This window comes from Salmo trutta, chromosome 33 (assembly GCF_901001165.1).
Source record: "Salmo trutta chromosome 33, fSalTru1.1, whole genome shotgun sequence".
Lineage (NCBI taxonomy): Eukaryota > Metazoa > Chordata > Actinopteri > Salmoniformes > Salmonidae > Salmo > Salmo trutta.
This window is the reverse complement of record NC_042989.1, coordinates 6,777,945-6,798,711: the sequence shown is the minus strand read 5'-3', so window position 1 is coordinate 6,798,711 and position 20,767 is coordinate 6,777,945. Positions and strand designations below refer to the sequence as shown.

At 43.1% G+C, this 20,767-nt stretch overlaps 1 protein-coding gene across 4 annotated transcripts in view; it reads right to left on the bottom strand.

Annotated features, from left to right (window-relative positions):
* dicer1 (dicer 1, ribonuclease type III) overlaps nt 1–20,767 on the bottom strand; it is a 46,765-nt gene that overhangs the window by 18,188 nt on the left and 7,810 nt on the right. For 3 of the 4 annotated variants that reach the window (XM_029729656.1, XM_029729655.1, XM_029729658.1), the window contains 21 exons: nt 20,550–20,657; nt 20,232–20,438; nt 15,965–16,127; nt 15,704–15,834; nt 15,240–15,374; nt 14,312–14,472; nt 14,004–14,172; nt 13,596–13,754; nt 11,394–11,707; nt 11,067–11,199; nt 10,790–10,911; nt 10,479–10,599; nt 8,278–8,432; nt 7,888–8,020; nt 7,495–7,570; nt 6,949–7,088; nt 4,516–4,695; nt 4,075–4,288; nt 1,652–1,805; nt 1,090–1,272; nt 725–830 (listed from right to left, as the gene is read on the bottom strand). In XM_029729656.1, coding sequence (XP_029585516.1) covers nt 725–830; nt 1,090–1,272; nt 1,652–1,805; nt 4,075–4,288; nt 4,516–4,695; nt 6,949–7,088; nt 7,495–7,570; nt 7,888–8,020; nt 8,278–8,432; nt 10,479–10,599; nt 10,790–10,911; nt 11,067–11,199; nt 11,394–11,707; nt 13,596–13,754; nt 14,004–14,172; nt 14,312–14,472; nt 15,240–15,374; nt 15,704–15,834; nt 15,965–16,127; nt 20,232–20,345 — 3,063 coding nt within the window. In that variant the 5' untranslated portion in view covers nt 20,346–20,438; nt 20,550–20,657. The remainder of the gene's footprint in view (nt 1–724; nt 831–1,089; nt 1,273–1,651; nt 1,806–4,074; nt 4,289–4,515; nt 4,696–6,948; nt 7,089–7,494; nt 7,571–7,887; nt 8,021–8,277; nt 8,433–10,478; nt 10,600–10,789; nt 10,912–11,066; nt 11,200–11,393; nt 11,708–13,595; nt 13,755–14,003; nt 14,173–14,311; nt 14,473–15,239; nt 15,375–15,703; nt 15,835–15,964; nt 16,128–20,231; nt 20,439–20,549; nt 20,658–20,767) is intronic. The other variant, XM_029729657.1, reaches the window with a different exon arrangement.

Here is a 20,767-nt window from a genome sequence, read left to right as displayed (position 1 = left end):
CTCTGTCTCTTCTTCATCAAATGGGATTTGGGCATTGTCCTGTGTCTGAAGTAAGTCCTTCGCGTCCAACTCGTTAAAGAAAAAATCTTTGTCCAGTACGAGGTGAGTAATCACTGTCCTGATATCCAGAAGCTCTTTTTGGTCATAAGAGACGGTGGCAGAAACATTATGTACAAAATAAGTTACAAATAACGAAAAAAAAAACACACAATTAGCACAATTGGTTAGGAGCCCATAAAACAGCAGCCATCTCCTCCGGCGCCATTACAAGATCATCCACTAGATTTAGCCGAGGGACAATTTTTTCTTGAGCAGATGGTCAGGGGGCCAGAACATAATTACAAATAAATTGCAAGAAATGGACCGCAAGAAGGCCAAACAGATATATTATTTGGCAAAAACATAATAATTTGAAACCTTGCATACATTTGTATACGATCATATATTATGCGTGGGAATACTTTGAACAGATTTCCAAAATGTTACTCACTTGCAGCTGATTTGCTGATGTTTTTACAGTCTTTTACATCCAACAATTAAAAAAGTTTTTTTTAATTTTATTTTTATTATCAGTAAACATGGGGGGCCAAATACAATCAAAATCGGCCCACGGACTGCCAGTTGGGGAACCCTGTTTTAGACCATCTTCAGAGTCTTCAGCCATTGGTTCATCTCTAAATATGGTGGAAGGTGGATCCATTGCTTTGTATGTAGACTAGATTACCTGTTTGTTCTGTAGACTCTCCCACTTGGCCTTCCTCTTCTCTGCACTGCTGAGGGGCAGCGCTTTCCCCTTCTGGTTCAGGTGGCGAGGGGTTAACAGGTTCAGTCTGCAGGCAGAGGTCAGAACTGGATGAGTTACACAGTAGTTCAGATACAGTAACCTTCATGGGTGTAAAGATACAGATAAAGTGTTCTCCCCATATCTTTTTATTTTGATGGTGCTCCCCCCCACCATCCATGGAGGTCTGAGAGACAGAGGGCATCCTTACGATGATGGAGAGTTGAATAAGATACATTTTCCTCTCTCTCCCTCCTCCGTCCTCCTCCTCTCCCTCCCCATCTCCTTCCACCTCTCCTCTCTCTCACCGTGAGGAGGTGTGGTCGACATCCAATAGTGGCTGGTTTACATTGGATAGGTCCAGGTTGTACTTGGTTTTGTAGTACTCAGCAAAAGTCTCATACTCCGGCGACGGGAACTTGCTAAGTGGTGTGAGGTCTGTGTAAACGTCAGCCACATAGAAACGGTGAGGCTGGTCAAAGTTACGATACCTGAGAGAGAGAGAGAGCGAGAGAGAGAGAGACAGGGGTTAGAGGTCAAGGGTTGGCATTAATGGAACAGTGAAGATATACACTGAGTGTAAAAAAAACATGAAGGACACCTTCCTAATATCTGGTTGAACGAGAAAAGTTTTTTGTGCGCATGGAACATTTCTGGGATCTTTTATTTCAGCTCATGAAACATGGGACCTTACATGTTGCGTTTATATTTTTGTTCAGTGTATAATCTTATGGCTCATATCAAATTAATTGTACGCTGTTTAAATCAAGTCTCTTCCCTATGGACCCTGGTCAAAATAAGTGCACTATATATAGGGAGCTATTTGGCTCCTCAGTCAGGGAGGGGTATGTAGTGAAGCAAGCAGCGTACCGTGGAATGATGACAGCGTCTTGGTAGTCTTCCAGTTTGAAGGTGAAGGGGTTCTGCTTGGTGTACAGGGTGGTAGGAATGCCAGTACGAGCCTCAGACTTCTCTATGTCCTCCATGAATTTAAAGTCCAAAGCTAGAGTGATGGAATCCTCCACTGGAAGAAGAAAAAATGTAAACAATGGAAGTTTACATGGTGAATGAATACCTTCAGACATTGGAAATTCACTGATTTGACACTAGGGTTGGGTGGTATACCGTATTTACACCATATCCCAGGGTATTTCGAAACACCCTCAGTATGATTTTCCAATACCGCTTTTTTATAAAAGTCGGAAGTTTGCATACACTTATGTTGGAGTCATTAAAACTTGTTTTTCAACCACTACACAAATTTCTTGTTAACAAACTATAGGTTTGGCAAGTCGGTTAGGGCATCTACTTTGTGCATGACACAAGTAATTTTTCCAACAATTGTTTACAGACAGATTATTTCACTTATAATTCACTGTATCACAATTCCAGTGGGTCAGAAGTTTACATATACTTGACTGTGCCTTTAAACAGCTTGGAAAATTCCAGAAAATTGTGTCATGGCTTTAGAAGCTTCTGATAGGCTAATTGACATCATTTGAGTCAATTGGGGGTGTACCTGTGGATGTATTTCAAGGCCTACCTTCAAACTCAGTGCTTCTTTGCTTGGCATCATGGGAAAATCCAAATAAATCAGCCAATACCTCAGAAAAACAATTGTAGACCTCCACAATAGGAAAAAGGGGCCGAAGAACATCTTGCAAGCCGAAGAACACCATCCCAACCGTGAAGCACGGGGGTGGCAGCATCATGTTTTGGGGGTGCTCTGCTGCAGGAGGGACTGGTGCACTTCACAAAATAGATGGCTTCATGAGGAAGGGAAATGATGTGGATATATTGAAGCAAAATCTCAAGACATCCGTCAGGAAGTTAAAGCTTGGTTGTGAATGGGTCTTCCAAATGGACAATGACCCCAAGCATACTTCCAAAGTTGTGGCAAAATTGCTTAAGGACAACAAAGTCAAGGTGTTTTGTGGCCATCACACAGCCCTGACCTCAATCCGAAGGAAAATTTGTGGGCAAAACTGAAAAAGCAAGGAGGCCTACAAACCTGACTCAGTTACACCAGCTCTGTCAGGAGGAATGGGCCAAAATTCACCCAACTTATTGTGGGAAGCTTGTGGAAGGCTACCCAAAACTAATTGAGTGTATGTAAACTTCTGACCCAATGGAAATGTGATGAAAAAAATAAAAGCTGAAATAAATCATTCTCTCTACTATTATTCTGACATTTCACATTCTTAAAATAAAGTGGTGATCCAAACTGACCTAAGACAGGGAATTCTTACTAGGATTAAATGTCAGGAATTGTGAAAAACTGAGTTTAAATGTATTTGTCTAAGGTGTATGTAAACTTCCGACTTCAACTGTAAATACCTGCAGTCAACTTGTGCACTAGGTAATATATAAAGCAGATCGCATTAATAATTTTGCCCGTTAGATTATCTTTCATTATGAAGTTTACCAGTAATAACTTCCCAAAACAGCTGTTTGAGACAGTCACCTTTGTTTGTTTAGATGCACAATGAGCAAAATGGGAGCATCGGTGGTGAATCACTCCTGCAGCGTAACTTAAGTGAAGTGATCAAGTTGCACTTCTATGAAATTCAATAATAACGTTTGCCAGCTATAGATCTTATAATTATTAAGGTAATTATCTAAGATGTGGCAAATAAATTCTCTCTAGATGTGTTTTGCTAACTTGCTAACATTAGCCAAGTGGTTAACGTTAGCTTGCATGATCAAGCTTCTTGGTAACAGCAGCAGAGACAATCCCCTCCTGGATTAAGATCCCTCTTGTCTAAGATTTATTTTGTGTGTGCTGCAAACTGCATTTTGAGATACTTGCGTAAATCTATGAGCTGAGCTGTCTGTCTCAGAAGTAAAATATTTGCATTCGCTAAATAGCACTTACCTAGCATCTGCTATGGGGATTCCGTAGTACTTGTTAGAATTTTGTTAGCATTCTGGTAAATTACGTTTTATGGGCTTTTTTCACATTTTAAAATACATTTTGTCCCTTGTGTGCACTACTGGTAATACCGTTAATCCCGGGAAGATTAACGATATTAGTATGAAAATGTGTATACCGCCCAACTCTATTTGACACAGTACGCATCCCTATGTGCCCTGCTCAAAATGAGTGCACTATAAAAGGGAATAGAGTGCCATTTGGTACCCACCCATAGGCTTACTAATGGAGTAAGGCCTACAGTATGTGCGCAACGTTGGGCTCTCACTCACCAACATTGAGAGGCAGACTGTGTATCTAACAGTAGGCTGAGTGTACATGTCACCAACATTGAGCGGTAGCACACAGTAGACTAACTCACCAACATTGAGAGGTAGAACGCAGTAGGCTGAGTCGGCCTGCGTGGGTTTGAACTCCAAAGCAGGTTTCTCCAGGCGGAGGATGTGAGAGAAGATGTACTGGTGTAATCTGGTGATCAGGTCCAGCTGGATAGCACTCAGGGTGAACCCTGCCTTCTGGAGCTCGATGGAGATGGTCACCTCACCAGACCGTGTGTAAACAGGAAAATGGGGAATCTGTGGAGAGGGATGAGGGGGTTAGGTGAGTTTCAATGTACACTTAATAAAGGCCATACTAACTTTGGAAAATCAAGTGGGCCCTGCTGTCTAGCTGTTGCTTCCTAGAAAAATATGTTCTCGATCAGTTTCAATAGAAATTGTTAATGTTTGCATCCCTAAATATTGCTTTGAGGACCTGCCCGGAAACAATGAAATGGGAAACTGAGATGTGGTGTGTTCCTTACCCGAGGTATAGGTTTGGCGGTCAGGATGCCGAAGCACCTGGTAGTGTCTTCTGGAGGGTAGAGCTTCCTGCGGCGGAAGTTGAGCTCATCAGGCAGAGGGGTGGTGAGGACCATGCCGACCACATACAGGTAGTAAGACTGCTGCGGTACAGGGTAGCTGTCCCGAAGACACTCCGGTATCTGGGGTGAAAACAGCATTGGATTGTGGAAATTTATACACCAGTGAATTATGTTTACATCCATGGGGGAGGGAATGAATGAGTGAACACTTCTGGTTGAAGAGAATCAGACAGTAGCCAAGGAGAGGAAGCAGTTCCACACCATTTAGACGGAGGCACCATATACAGTGGCTTGCGAAAGTATTCCCCCCCCTTGGCATTTTTCCTATTTTGTTGCCTTACAACCTGGAATTAAAATACAGCTGCAAGTCTCCTGGGGTATGTCTCTATAAGACTGGCACATCTAGCCACTGGGATTTTTTCCCATTCTTCGAGGTAAAACTGCTCCAGCTCAAGTTGGATGGGTTCTGCTGGTGTACAGCAATCTTTAAGTCATACCACAGATTCTCAATTGGATTGTGGTATGGGCTTCAATTAGACCATTCCAAGATATTTAAATGTTTCCCCTTAAACCACTCAAGTGTTGCTTTAGCAGTATGCTTAGGGTCATTGTCCTGCTGGAAGGTGAACCGTCGTCCCAGTCTCATATCTCTGGAAGACTGAAACAGGTTTCCCTCAAGAATTTCCTTGTATTTAGCGCCATCCATCATTCCTTCAATTCTGATCAGTTTCCCAGTCCTTGCTGATGAAAAACATCCCCACAGCATGATGCTGCCACCACCATGCTTCACTGTGGGGATGGTGTTCTCGGGGTGAGGGGAGGTGTTGGGTTTGCGCCAGACATAGCGTTTTCCTTGATGTCCAAAAAGCTACATTTTAGTCTCATCTGACCAGACTACCATCTTCCATATGTTTGGGGAGTCTCCCACATGCCTTTTGGCGAACACTAAATGTGTTAGCTTATTTCTTTCTGGCCACACTTCCGTAAAGACCAGCTCCGTGGAGTGTACAGCTTAAAGTGGTCCTATGGACAGATACTCCAATCTCCGTTGTGGAGCTTTGCAGCTCCTTCAGGGTTATCTTTGGTCTCTTTGTTGCCTCTCTGATTAATCCCCTCCTTGCCTGCTCCGTGAGTTTTGGTGGGCGGCCCTCTCTTGGCAGGTTTGTTGTGGTACCATATTCTTTCCATTTTTTAATAATGGATTTAATGGTGCTCCGTGGGATGTTCAATGTTTCTGATATTTTTTTATAACCCAACCCTGATCTGTACTTCTCCACAACTTTGTCCCTGACTTGTTTGGAGAGCTCCTTGGTCTTGATGGTGGCACTTGCTTGGTGGTGCCCCTTGCCTAACAGTGTTGCAGACTCTGGGGCCTTTCAGAACAGGTGTATATATACAGAGATCATGTGACACTTAAATAAAGTCTGCCTGTGTGCAATCTAACTAATTATGTGACTTCTGAAGGTAATTGGTTGCACCAGATCTTATTTAGGGGCTTCATAGCAAAGGGGGAGAATAGATATGCACGCACCACTTTTCAGTTTTGAATTTTTTTAAATAAGTTACTTTTTTCATTTCACTTCACCAATTTGGACTATTTTGTGTATGTCCATCACATGAAATCCAAATAAAAATCAATTTAAATTACAGGTTGTAATGCAACAAAATAGGAAAAATGCCAAGGGGGATGAATACTTTTGGAAGGCACTGTTTCAGCAATGGAAAAAAGCCCCAGTAAAAAGTACTGCACTACAGTATACACAGAGTACACAAAACATTAAGAGCACTTGCTCTTTCCATGACACAGACTGACCAAGTGAATGCTATGATCCCTTATTGATGTCACCTGTTAAATCCACCTCAATCAGTGTAGATGAAGGGGAGGAGACAGGTTAAAGAAGGATTTTTAAGCCTTGAGACATGGATTGTGTATGTGTGCCATTCAGAGGGTGCCTTTGAAAGGGGCAGGGTAGAGGGTGCCAAGCGCTGCTAGGTTTTTCAGGCTCAACAGTTTCCCATGTGTATCAAGATTTTCTCATGTATTGTTATTTACAATGACAGCCTACACCGGCCAAACCCGGACGACGCTGGGCCAATTGTGCACCGCCCTATGGGGCTCCCAATCACGGCCGGTTGTGATACAGAAAGGTCCACCACCCAAAGGACATCCAGCCAACGTGACACAACTGTGGGAAGCACTGGAGTCAACATGGGCCAGCATCCCTGTGGAACGCATTTGACACCTTGTAGAGTCCATGCCCGATGAATTGAGGCTGTTCTGAGGGCAAAAAGGGGTACAACTCAATATTAGGAAGGTGTTCAGTGTATTGAGAATAGGGTTCCATTTGGGATGCATCAGTGATGAGTACTCACAGCTTTAGGGTAGCACTGCCTCCTCTTGGTGGATCCTGGCCTGCCTGGAACACTGGTCTCCTCCTCATCATGGAGATCCAGCTCCTCCTCATACTTCACTGTCTCCTTCCCCACAGGCATCAAGTGGTCATCTAACTCACCTGGGGGAGGGAGGGAGAGAGAGATTTACCTACTATTTACCTACTGGCAAAATGAAGTTAAATATGTCACAGCAGTTAATACCCGGTTCCCCTCTTCTCCCACCCCAGCAAATTCAATTACATTCCCCACAAGCTTGAAGAGAGAGGGAGGGCGATTTGAGGGAGGAAGACAGAAAGAGAGATGGGGAGGGAGAGATACAATCTGGGACTAGCTGCAGTGAGCTAGTCTGGGTACCAGTCTGTTTAGCTATCATTCCACTCCGGTCATGCTAAACATGGCATAATCTTTGGCATAATGACACAGAGTACAATTAGTAGAATGTTAGCTAAACAGACTGGTACCCAGGCTAGCAGTGAGCACTACAAGAATAATATTCTACCATTGAAATAGCTGCATAATATTTACCTTTTTTGTGAAGCTTTTCACAACAAAGCAGTGCTACTGCTTTCTCTGCCAGTCTTGCAGAGTTCATTGTCGGCCCCTGCAGTGACAAAACAAAGTGTACATTTGTCTCAGAAACATCCATTATACACACCGTTAGGTGAATCTTGACGTCCCGAATAGAAACAGTGGGTGCTACACAATGGTGGTGGATGAGGTGAATTTCCTGCTTATTATGTAGTCTACTACAGCCCTTTGAGCACCTGGAAGCACTGTATAATTATGTGTGTCTCAAAAGGCACCTTTTTCCCTGTATAATGCACTACATTTGACCAGAGCTGGAATATATAGAGAATAGGGTGCCATTTGGGATGCAGTCCTATAAATCCAATCAACGACGAAAGCCTGCAGACTCACAGCGACGGGCACCCGTAGAGGGGAGTTGATGGGCAGGTAGAGGGTTGACTGGTAGCGCCCATCCTGAAGCTCCTTGGTCTTACACTTGGGTGCCAGGTGGGTAAACGGGTCACTGGGCAGACGGGCACAGTATCTGAGGCAGCCATGGGGGAGAGGGACATTAGCACACCAGACCACCAAAAGCAAAATGAAAACAAGAACCAACAAAAATGTAATCTTCAAATCCAATTTAGCAACACCGCCTGCTTATAATTATAGTATTTTGAGACAGCAACTTATTTTGTTCTCAGTGTATTTAGTCTTGTTGCCACCAAGCGCCCTTTTTCGAACCCTTTTTCAAACCCTTTTTAGATTTTTCAAGGAAGCAAAGCAGTCCCCATTTCCTCTTACCTGTTGATGTGTCCGATGGCCGTGTTGATGGTGACGCGGGGCCCTGCGTCCTCAGAGCGGAGCACGTAGGGAGGCAGGATGTTGTCATCATCCAACACCTGTTCCACCTCAAACTCACCGACCCCCGCTGCCTTGGAACACTTATTCCTCAGAATCTGGAGAGATCAAGAGAAGATCTACAGTCATCAGTATTAGGGTTGTCACAATACTAGCAGAGAAAAACAGAAAATACTTTTTTCTTCAGGGTTCCCATTTTCCTTTTCTCAAACGTACACATCAAACTCCCCTTGACATCAAAACTTGATTTACGTGAAAGGTTTACTTCCACAACTAAGCAGCATTCACCAATGAATTCACATATCATCCAAGAATGGCCCTTGTGGACAGGCTCTGAAAACCAGTGTTCCCCAAAAAGACACACCAATCAATTGAACATAATTGAGTGGATTATGGTGAAACCATAATCAGCAAACACAGGAAGATAACTTAGTACCTATATACAGTTGAAGTCGGAAGTTTACATACACCTTAGCCAAAAACATTTAAACTTAGTTTTTCACAAATCCCGACATTTAATCCTAGTAAAAATTCCCTTTGTTAGGTCAGTTAGGATCACCACTTTATTTTAAGAATGTGAAATGTCAGAATAATAGTACAGAGAATTATTTATTTCAGCTTTCATTTCTATCATCACATTCCCAGTGGGTCTGAAGTTTACATACACTCAATTAGTATTTGGTGGCATTGCCATTATATTGTTTAACTTGAGTCAAACGTTTCGTGTAGCCTTCCACAAGCTTCCCACAAAAAGTTGGGTGAATTTTGGCCAATTCCTCCTGACAGAGTTGGTGTAACTGAGTCAGGTTTGTAGGCCTCCTTGCTCGCACACACTTTTTCAGTTCAGCCCACAAATTTTCTATAGGATGAGGTCAATGCTTTGTGATACCACTCCAATACCTTGTCTTTGTTGTCCTTAAGCCATTTTGCCACAACTTTGGAAGTATGCTTGGGGTCATTTTCCATTTGCGACCAAGCTTTAACTTCCTGACTGATGTCTTGAGATGTTGCTTCAATGCATCCACATAACTTTCCTCCCTTATGATGCAATCTATTTTGTGAAGTGCACCAGTCCCTCCTGCAGCAAAGCACCCCCACAACATTATGCTGCCACCCCCGTGCTTCATGATTGGGATGGTGTTCTTCGGCTTGCAAGCCTCCCCTTTTTTCTTCCAAACGTAACGATGGTCATTATGGCCAAACAGTTCTATTTTTGTTTCATCAGACCAGAGGACATTTCTCCACATTGTCCCAATGTGCAGCTGCAAACCGTAGTCTGGCTTTTTGATGGCGGTTTTGGAGCAGTGGCTTCTTCCTTGCTGAGCGGCCTTTCAGGTTATGTCGATATAGGACTCGTTTTACTGTGGATATAGATACTTTTGTACCTGTTTCCTCCAGCAAGGTCCTTTGCTGTTGTTCTGGGATTGATTTGCACTTTTCGCACCAAAGTACGTTAATCTCTAGGAGACAGAACACGTCTCCTTCCTGAGCGGTATGAAGGCTGCGTGGTCCCATGGTGTTTATACTTAAGTACTATTGTTTGTACAGATGAACGTTGTACCTTCAGGCGTTTGGAAATTGCTCCCAAGGATGAAACAGACTTGTGGAGGTCGACAATTCTTTTTCTGAGGTCTTGGCTGAGGTCTTTCTTTTGATTTTCCCATGATGTCAAGCAAAGAGCCACTGAGTTTGAAGGTAGGCCTTGAAATACATCCACAGGTACACCTCCAATTTACTCAAATTACGTCAATTAGCCTATCAGAAGCTTCTAAAGCCATGACATCGTTTTCTGGAATTTTCCAAGCTGTTTAAAGGCACAGTCAACTTAGTGTATGTAAACTTTTGACCCACTGGAATTGTGACACAGTGAATTATAAGTTAAATAATCTGTCTGTATTCAATTGTTGGAAAAATTACTGTCACGCACAAAGTAGATGTCCTAACCGACTTGCCAAAACTATAGTTTGTTACCAACAAATTTGTAGAGTGGTTGAAAAGTGAGTTTTAATGACTCCAACCTAATTGTATGTAAACTTCCGACTTCAACTGTAGATGCATACTTAGACAACAGTCTCTGAGAATCACTGTGTTCCTCAGACAGACACACGCATTGGGGTCTTGAGGACAGGCTCTGAAAACCACACCTTCTCAATGGCCTTGTAGGTCTTCAGGTCGTCCTCGAAGGTCTTGGCCCTCTCACTGTCAGCCAACATGATGTAGTTGGATACAGGAGCTCTGGCTCGGCCTTTGGACTGAACGTAGGACCTGTAGTCGAGTCAAGTCAACATTTATTTAAAGTGCATTTAACAGGGGTCCCTACACACTTTACATGATTAAAAAAGAAGAATAAAACAATGTAGAAAAAGGAGGGCAAGTGTAATAATTTCAACAACAATATAAAATAGTCCAATGGGCAGGAAGCAACAAGGAAGTGGATAGACAAGCAGTGCTGTACCTGTACTCAGTGGGCAGGTCGAACCGCACCACCAGGTTACATTTGGGAATATCCACTCCTTCCTCCACGATGCTGGTCGCTATGAGCAGGTTGGTCTCGTGGGCTCGGAACTTACGCAGAACCTGAGGGATCATGATGGATGGAAGAATGGGTGGACGGATGGAAGAATGGGTGGACGGATGGATGGATGGACATACAAATGTAGGGGTAGGTCAATTTCGATGTATCTACAGAGGATGATGTCTGAAAATACAAAATGGCGTCAATGTGTTCTTACCTCTTCCTGCTTCCTGAATTCCACCTCCATCTGTTTGTTGCGTGGCTGGTTCTTGCCGATGCTGTGGCCTGTGATGAAGTTACTGCTGATGTAGGCCAGCTCTGTGTCCTGCTTCCCGGCCTCTTTAATCAGCCTGACACAAAGAGGGACAATAATCATGGAAATGGTATTAAGACAACCTAAATCCTCCCAAAATAAGATATTATTATTTTCTTCCTATATGGTAACAAGTCCTTTTGAGCAGTGTAAAATTAAGAATCTAAGTAGACAAGGTAGCAGAGGCATCACACATTTGAACCAAAATGGCATTGAACCCCAGAATTGTACCGGTTGAGGACGACGGCCGTGTAGCGCCTATCCACGAAGATGATTCCACACAGAATGTTGGTGAATGGCGAGGGGAAGATGGCCTCGGGCTTCTCCTTCACCTCCACCTCCTCATCCTCGTCTTCGTCCTCTGAGTCACTCCACGATACGTAATTGTCCTCGTTGCGGTTGTTGTACCACTCCACACTCTCAAACTGCTGCCTCTCGAAGGGCTTGTACTCATGGAGGATCTCTAAGAGACGGATGACTTTGGGGGTCACGAACTTCAGGTCCAAAGAAGCCGGGGAGAAGTGCTCTTCGCACAGAGCGTGGACCTAGGATACCAGAATTAAATAACTTCACTAGCCTATACCCAGAGTGGAAATTCACCTGCCTATGTACACACACAGTAGATTGCACAGGAACACAAAATACAATTTATTTATACAACCCTCATAACAGGAACAGTTGTCACCAGGGTGCTTTACGGAACTCAACTAAACACGAATTACAACACACCCACATGGGATAGTTAGTACAGTTGAAGTCGGACGTTTACATACACTTAGGTTGGAGTCATTAAAACTCGCTTTTCAACCCCTCCACAAATTTCTTGTCAACAAACTATAGTTTTGGCAAGTTGGTTAGGACATCTACTTTGTGCATGACACAAGTCATTTTTCCAACAATTGTTTATAGACAGATTATTTCACCTATAATTCACCATATCACAATTCCAGTGGGTCAAAAGTTTACATACACTAAGTTGACTGTGCCTTTAAACAGCTTGGAAAATTCCAGAAAATGATGTCATGGCTTTAGAAGCTTCTGATAGGCTAATTGACATAATTTGAGTTAACTGGAGGTGTACCTGTGGATGTATTTCAAGGTCTACCTTCAAACTCAGTGCCTCTTTGCTTGACATCATGGGAAAATCAAAAGAAATCAGCCAAGACCTCAGAAAAAAAATTGTAGACCTCCACAAGTCTGGTTCATCCTTGGGAGCAATTTCCAAACGCCTGAAGGTACCACATTCATCTGTACAAATAATAGTACGCAAGTATAAACACCATGGGACCACGCAGCCGTCATACCGCTCAGGAAGGAGACGCATTCTGTCTCCTAGAGATGAACATACTTTGGTGCGAAAAGTGCAAATCAATCCCAGAACAACAGCAAAGCACCTTGTGAAGATGCTGGAGGAAACAGGTACAAAAGTATCTATATCCACAGTAAAACGAGTCCTATATCGACATAACCTGAAAGGCCGCTCAGCAAGGAAGAAGCCACTGCTCCAAAACCGCCATCAAAAAGCCAGACTACGGTTTGCAACTGCACATGGGGACAAAGATCGTACTTTTTGGAGAAATGTCCTCTGGTCTGATGAAACAAAAATAGAACTGTTTGGCCATAACAACCATCGTTACGTTTGGAAGAAAAAGGGGGAGGCTTGCAAGCCGAAGAACACCATCCCAACCGTGAAGCACGGGGGTGGCAGCATAATGTTGTGGGGGTGCTTTGCTGCAGGAGGGACTGGTGCACTTCACAAAATAGATGGCATCATGAGGTAGGGAAATTATGTGGATGCATTGAAGCAACATCAGTCAGGAAGTTAAAGCTTGGTCGCAAATGGGTCTTCCAAATGGACAATGACCCCAAGCATACTTCCAAAGTTGTGGCAAAATGGCTTAAGGACAACAAAGTCAAGGTATTGGAGTGGCCATCACAAAGCCCTGACCTCAATCCCATAGAAAATTTGTGGGCAGAACTGAAAAAGCATGTGCGAGCAAGGAGGCCTACAAACCTGACTCAGTTACACCAGCTCTGTCAGGTGGAATGGGCCAAAATTCACCCAACTTATTGTGGGAAGCTTGTGGAAGGCTACCCAAAACGTTTGACCCAAGTTAAACAATTTAAAGGCAATGCTACCAAATACTAATTGAGTGTATGTAAACTTCTGACCCACTGGGAATGTGATGAAAGAAATAAAAGCTTAAATAAATCATTCTCTCTACTATTATTGTGGCGTTTCACATTCTTAAAATAAAGTGGTGATCCTAACTTACCTAACACAGGAAATCTTTACTGGGATTAAATGTCATGAATTGTGAAAAACTGAGTTTAAATGTATTTGGCAAGGTGTATGTGAACTTCCGACTTCAGCTGTATATACACACCTTACATCAAACACACAGGAGTATGTAAACAGCTTACTGGACATACCTTCCTCAGGATGGTGTCAGTGAAGAGCAGGAACTTCCTGTTGATCTCTTCCTGTTCGTGTTTGATGTACTTCTGTAGCTCCCGCACCATGATACCAGCCACCTTGTCGGCACACCACGGCCCCAGCACCAGCAGCACCGCCCGGCAGTCCCTCAGCACCTGGGGAAGAGCAGGGAGACATTTCTTTATTTAGCCTTTATTTAACCAGGTAAGTAATTGAGAACACATTCTCTTTAACAACGACAACTTGTGCAGCAAAGCAGACAAGTGACATTAAATACAAAGCAGACAATTACAATTCTCAGATGTATAGGCTAGGCTGTAGGGCTCTGAATAAAAGTAGTGCACAAATATAGGGAATATGGTGCCATTTGGGATACAAGCTTGGATATGTATATAAGGTCAGACCTGTTTGGTTATGAAGGTGGGGTCTCTGTCCTCTCGAGGCACAGATATGTTGCAGTCGTTGAGGAAGTGGAGAGCCTTATCCAGCTCACTCAGCAGACACTCAGAGAGGCCACTCTTGTCCAGGTAGGGTCCACAGTCCAGCACCACTTCTCTGGGCTGGGAGGCATATCTGAGACACACACAGTTCAGTTTTCCCTTTCCGATCCTAAATAATATGATTGTGGACAGTTGGGGACCTGCTCCTAGATAAGCACTCCTACTAGGAGTTGCTTAATGAATACGGGCCATGGTGTGTATTATTACAATACCTGTCGAGGACTACAAGGTCAGTAGCAGTCTCTGCATTGCTCCTTAAGATCCGCTCCAGGTTCTGGATCTTCTGCTCCAGTTCAGACGGGTCACATTTACCATTCAGAATGGATGCTGTGAGGCCCAGAATGCGAGGGCTGCACAGAGAGCCCTCACATAGCTGAAACAAAGATTGCGAGAGACAGATCACACATTAGTGAAACAGAGGAGAGAGAACCTTCACATTAATGAAACAGATAGCGACATCCTTCACATAGCTGAAACAGAGGAGAGAGACAGCACTTCCATACCTGAAATGGAGATAGAAAGCCTTAACATAAATTTAAAAAGAGCTAAAGTAGAGACAGCCCTCACATAGCTGAAACAGAGATTGAGAGCCTTCACATAAATGAAAACAGAGATAAAGTAAAGACAGCCCTCACATAGCTGAAACAGAGATTGAGAGCCTTCACATAAATGAAAACAGAGATAAAGTAGACAGCCCTCACATAGCTGAAACAGAGATTGAGAGCCTTCACATAAATGAAAACAGAGATAAAGTAAAGACAGCCCTCACATAGCTGAAACAGAGATTGAGAGCCTTCACATAAATGAAAACAGAGATACAGTAGAGACAGCTCTCACATAGCTGGAACAGAGATAGACAGACCTCACATAGCTGAAACAGAGATAGAGACAGACCTCACATAACTGAAACTGAGAGAGGCAACTGTCACATAGCAGAAACCGATACAAGGACAGAAAATTCTAAAACATTGAACAGCCTGCAACGGGGTTCAATAAGGAAGGCTGACTGACAACACTTTTCCTCATTTCCAATGGTGAATAATATAATGACTAAACTCCAATCTCCATAATGCTTTGGCTCTCGCCATACAGGGAAGGAAGCTTGAACGCATAACTACGTAGAGTAGACTGTAACTGTACCTTCATTATCTCCCGGTAGGGATGGTCTGTGATTGCCAGGTGACACTCATCAAACACCACCAGGTTGAGTTTCCATAGTGGCAACACTCCATTCTTCAGCACATGCAGGAAGATATGGCACGTCATAACGAGCACCTAGAAGAACAGACATGATGGAGAGAATGAGTGGACGGGAGGATGGAGGGATGGCATATTGCCTTGAATAATAGATTACAGTGTCGTGACATTGATTGGGTCCATCCACAGAACGATAACTTTCCAGTCCTCATGGAAATGACACTGGGAATTCAGTGGTTTTTCAAAGTTGTTGAAATTGAGAGGGGAAAACTTTAGTAATGCTATTACCAATGGTATTTATCATGAAAGTAATTGGTAACAATTGGTACATTATTCTGGCAATTGTAATTATATGACAAAATTGGTAGCAATTGATATTTTCGAGATCTGTGTTCAATGAACCTCACCTGATTTTCGATCATTTCTTGGCTCCACTTTTCCCCGGACCATGAGGATATCTTCTCCGCGCTGGTGTATTCTCCAACCTGGAGATCAGAGTGGGTCCTAACACTAGCTGCTTGCTGAATCACAGACGATGCTTTATTTATCATTCAAGAAAAGAGGGGAAAACAAAGAAATCTCATGGTCTCAATCATACCTTTGGGAGAAGTGTGAAACATTTGGATGCACCGAATAATGGATTTGTTTGTGACTCCAAATGTAGCTACCTGTATTCACCAGGAAAACTGTCCTCTTCCCATGTTCGGCGAAGTCTCCCCGGATTTGGTGGGAAAGCTCTTTAGTTAAGAGTACTGCAATAAAGGTCTTCCCTGAGCCAGTATTTAAACAGACGATAGTATTGTGTTCAAGAGCTGCTTCAAGAAGTTCAACCTGGCAGGGAAGAGAAGGTTACAGTCATTAGTTTCAACTGTTGTGCAAGCACACTCAATAACTGGTTACAAAAAAAATATATAAAAAAATAAAGATAGATAACCTCACACTGATGAAAGTTCCCACAGTTTATTTAACAACATTTAGACCCGAAGGTCTTCCTGCTAAGTTAGGATTGTTTCTGTTATTACGGTGCTATCACTCTGTTATTAGTGTGCCTGCACAGTAATGTCACTGGAGATGGACCAGACCTGAGTGCGATGGCGACTATGTACTGTTGTAATACGGTGGACATTGCTAAACCGGAACCTAGTTGTTGTGCCATTTTGAGTTAACATTGGTAGCAGAGGATGGCTAATAACTACAATGTGCCACTGACAAGAAGAGGTCATATGATAGTTGGAAAAATGGACTTGGAATCTGGACACGGGTTACTAATCTAGACGAGAAAAAGCAAGCACTTGCGGTGGTATTATCGCTCGAGGGTAGAGCAAGATATACAGCACTGGAAATATCCGTGGAGGATTTGAACAAGGATGACGGTATGAGAACTTTGATCAGAGTACTGGATTCTGTGTTTCTTAAAGAAGAGAAAGACTGTGCCTACGAGGCATATTCAAACCTTGACAGTGTCACCAGAGACATTCGGTTGCAATGACAGACTACATAATTGATTTAAACAGAGGTACAATAGGATGCGCAAGGACGAATTGGTTCTCCCAGATGCAGTGTTAGCTTTCAAGTTGCTAGATACTGCCTGTCTCAATGGTAGGGAGAAACAGTTGGCTTTGACTGCTTGTACTGAGCTGACTTTAGCGTCAATGAAGTCACAAATATTTTTGGTGAAAATACGTCTGTCGCGCAAATAATAGATGGAATGCAAGTGAGTGATGCGGCATATTACACTGAGCAGCAGAGAAAAGGCGCCAACAGGTCACGTTCTCAAGACAACCAGACGAGGGCACCATTGCCCAGCACAAATCCGCTGGAAAGGTATGGAAGGAGATCGAAATGGGCTATTTGGCAAAGCACTTAGCATTGGATTAAAGACTGTCCTCATAAAAATGAACAGGTTAAACTAACAGAGGAAAATGTAAACACAGAGATGGAGCAGTGTAACATTACACTGTTTTCATACAAGTCTGCTTCTGAGATCTGTGTAGTTGAATCCTTAGGATCTGCTGTAATTGTTATGGCATGTACACGCACAGTGTGTGGTGAAAAATGGCTTGATAGCTATGCCAGTGAACTAAATATGATTGACACACCAAGCAACAGAACTTTCAAATTTGGAGATGGGCGAGTCGTCCATTCTACCGAGAGGGTCAAGATGCCAGCAAAAATAGGTCAGACTAAGTGTCACATTGAAAAAGAGGTGGTCCCTACAGATATCCCCTTACTATTAAGCAAAGCTTCCCTCAAGAAGGCAGGGGCTGTACTAGACATGAAAAATGACAAGGCAGTGATGTTTAAACAACCAGTGACCCTTGAACTTACTACCTCAGGCCACTATTGTGTAAACATTTTAGACAACAACATCGCACAGAGTCCATGTAAAAATTAGATTCTGACGGACACAGAGCGCATGGAGATTCTGACAGTCAAGAGAATATGACCACAGAGGAAAAACACAAAGTATTGTTACAACTTCACAAACAGTTTGGACATGTTACAGTTGACAGATGTCAGAAATTACTCAGCAGTTCTGGGAATAATGATGATGAGAGCATTTCCTTTCTACCGCAGATAGTTAACAGCTGTGAGACATGCCAGAAATAGAGCAAACCTAAGCCCAGACCAGCTGTTGGTTTGCCACTGGCTTCCGAGTACAATGAAACAGTGGCTGTTGATCTACATGAGCTAGGACCAAGTATGTGGTACCTTCACATATCGACCACTTCACACGCTTCAGCGCTGGAAACATTGAAACCCAGTGAAATCGTCAAGCACTTCATTCATTCCTGGGTAAGTGTGCATGGCCCGCCCAAGAAATTGTACAGTGACAATGGAGGAGAATTCAATAATAATGAAATAAGAGAAATGGCAGAGAAATTAAAATGGAAGTAAAGACAACTGCTGCATACAGTCCATGAAGCAATGGACTTCTGGAGAGACATAATCAAACACTCACAGAGATCATGCTGAAATTGAAGCAAGACAATAGAAGTGATTAAAAAAAGAGCCCTAGATTGGACTTTGATGGTAAAAAACTCAATGCACAATTTTCATGGCTACAGCCCATACCAACTAGTGTTGGTGCAGAACCCTAATCTTCCCTCTGTACTGGTTGACAAGCCACCAGCACTAGAAGGGACCAGTGTGAGGGCATGGGTGGGACAGCACCTTTCAGCACTACATGCAGCGAGAAAAGCGTTCACTGAAGCAGAGTGTTCAGAGAGAATTCGCAGGGTTCTGCGTAAACAGCTTCGACCCACAAATGACAAGTACGAGACTGGAAACAAAGTGTACTACAAACGAGTTGACTGTCATGAATGGAAAGGACCGGGAGTAGTCATTGGCCAAGACGGTGTAGTGATATTTGTGAGGCACTGAGGCACCATTGTCAGGGCACTGAAACTGACACAGGAAATGGAGCAGAAACCTTCAACCATGACACAGGTAATACTGTTGTGGGTTCAAATGAGGAAAACGTTCAACAACAGCCACGTGTTAAGACAAATTGGTTGTTCCAATCTGAAAACTGGACATTTACATGGACAGAGAAAGTGGTATTAGACACACAGCAACAGTCACTGGACGAGCTGGAAAAGCCAAAGGAAAACACCAGAACTGGTACAGCTTGCAGTACCAGCTACACTTCCTGGTACAACAGGGTCAGCTAACCTGTCACTTGTAGATAATCTCAGAATTGAACCAATAGAAAATCGAGAAAAACAGAATGACGTACTTGAAACAAAGGACATGTCATTTGACTGAGCTAAACTAGATGAGCTCAGTAATTGGAGGAAAAAATGAGCGTTTGAGGAAGTCAAAGACATTGACCAAAAATGTGTCTCAATAAGGTGGGTGTGTACCCTTTTGAGGAGCTGGCTGCTAAAGAACTCTCAAAAGACTCACAGACATGTGCCTCAGAGTCACTCAGATCTGCCAGAAAAAATGGAAACTTCATTCCATAGACATCAAATCTGCATTTTTGCAGGAAACAGAGCTGTCAAGGGACATTCACAACCGACTTCCGCCTGAAGATAAGAGCAAAGGAACACTGTGGAAACTAAAAAAGTCTGTGTATAGCCTGGCAGGTGCATCACTCTACTGGTACAACAAAGTCAAGGCAACAATGCTGAGTACAGGTAGAAAAATGTCACAAGTAAATCATGCAGTCTTCTATTGGCTTGATCAAGACCACAATGTGACTGGAGTACTTACTTATGACTTCATCTGGGGTGGCTCACAGACTTTTGCTACAACTGTGATTCCCCACCTCAAAGCTGTTTTCCTGGTCGGCCACAAAGGATAAGCTTGCTGACTATCTGACTGAAAAGGGAGCATCCGGTCTTGTGCTCCTAAAGGCACTCAGTAATGGAAAGTGGCAGCTTGAGTAACACAAATAAAAACTTTGTCACACAACCCATTTGCGATGAGGAACTTAAATAATACTTGGGACATTTCATTATTTTGTTGATGTTTTATTTGTCTTTAAAGAAAAGTGGGAGATTGTTAAATTCATGTTTTAAGTATCCCTATATTTCTGTTATTACAGTGCTATCACTCTGTTATTAGTACACTTGCGCAGTAGTCTCACTGGAGATGGACCTGGTCTGAGTGTGATGGCGACTATGTACTGTGGTAATACGGTGAATGTTGTTCAACTGAAACCTAGTCGTTGTGTCACTTTGAGTTAGCACTTCTGTCAGGCCAGTCGAATTGTTGCACAAAAAACTGCGGGAGCATTCATTTGCGTGCGGGTATGCATCTTTATTCCATAGGTTAGGCTATAGTCATTATCAGATATTAGATCAATGGGGAAAGTGATACCAATGTCTACGTACAATGCACTGCAATCTTTTTCCTAGTGCATAGTCAAGTGTCAGTTTAAACACGTCAGTTGAGCTCCATTGTCAATTGGACTTCCTCCTTCCTTACCTGATATTTCCTAGGCGTGTAGATGTTGTCATGGATGGCCTCCTGTTGCCACGGGAGACCAAAGAAAGGCCCCATGGGATTGGAGGCGGGGGTGACCAGCTGGAGTCCTGACATGTTGCTTCAGGACTGGGGGATGCTGGGGGTGCAGTCCTCCACTAGTCCACTTTATCTTTATCTCATTTCCTCATTCTCTTCCTCTAAAACGTACTGGTTCACAAAAAAACAGGCATCATGTTACTAATAATACAATCATTACTAATATTATTGACAAGATCAATAATAAACATGATATTATTATTCACACAAGTATATACTTACAGGTAGGGTCATAGACTCTGTGATGGACCAGGCAGCACTTACTCTGGGCTTCATGATCAACGCTCATCAATCAGCTCATCATACTCCCCCACATCTTAACTAGAGGAGCTGTACAGAAAAATACACAACCGCCCCGACATCAAATCCATGAATAGGCCTATTACACCGAAGCAAAAAAAACTGGTGTCCTAGATTCTGGCCAACCATGCTAGCTATAA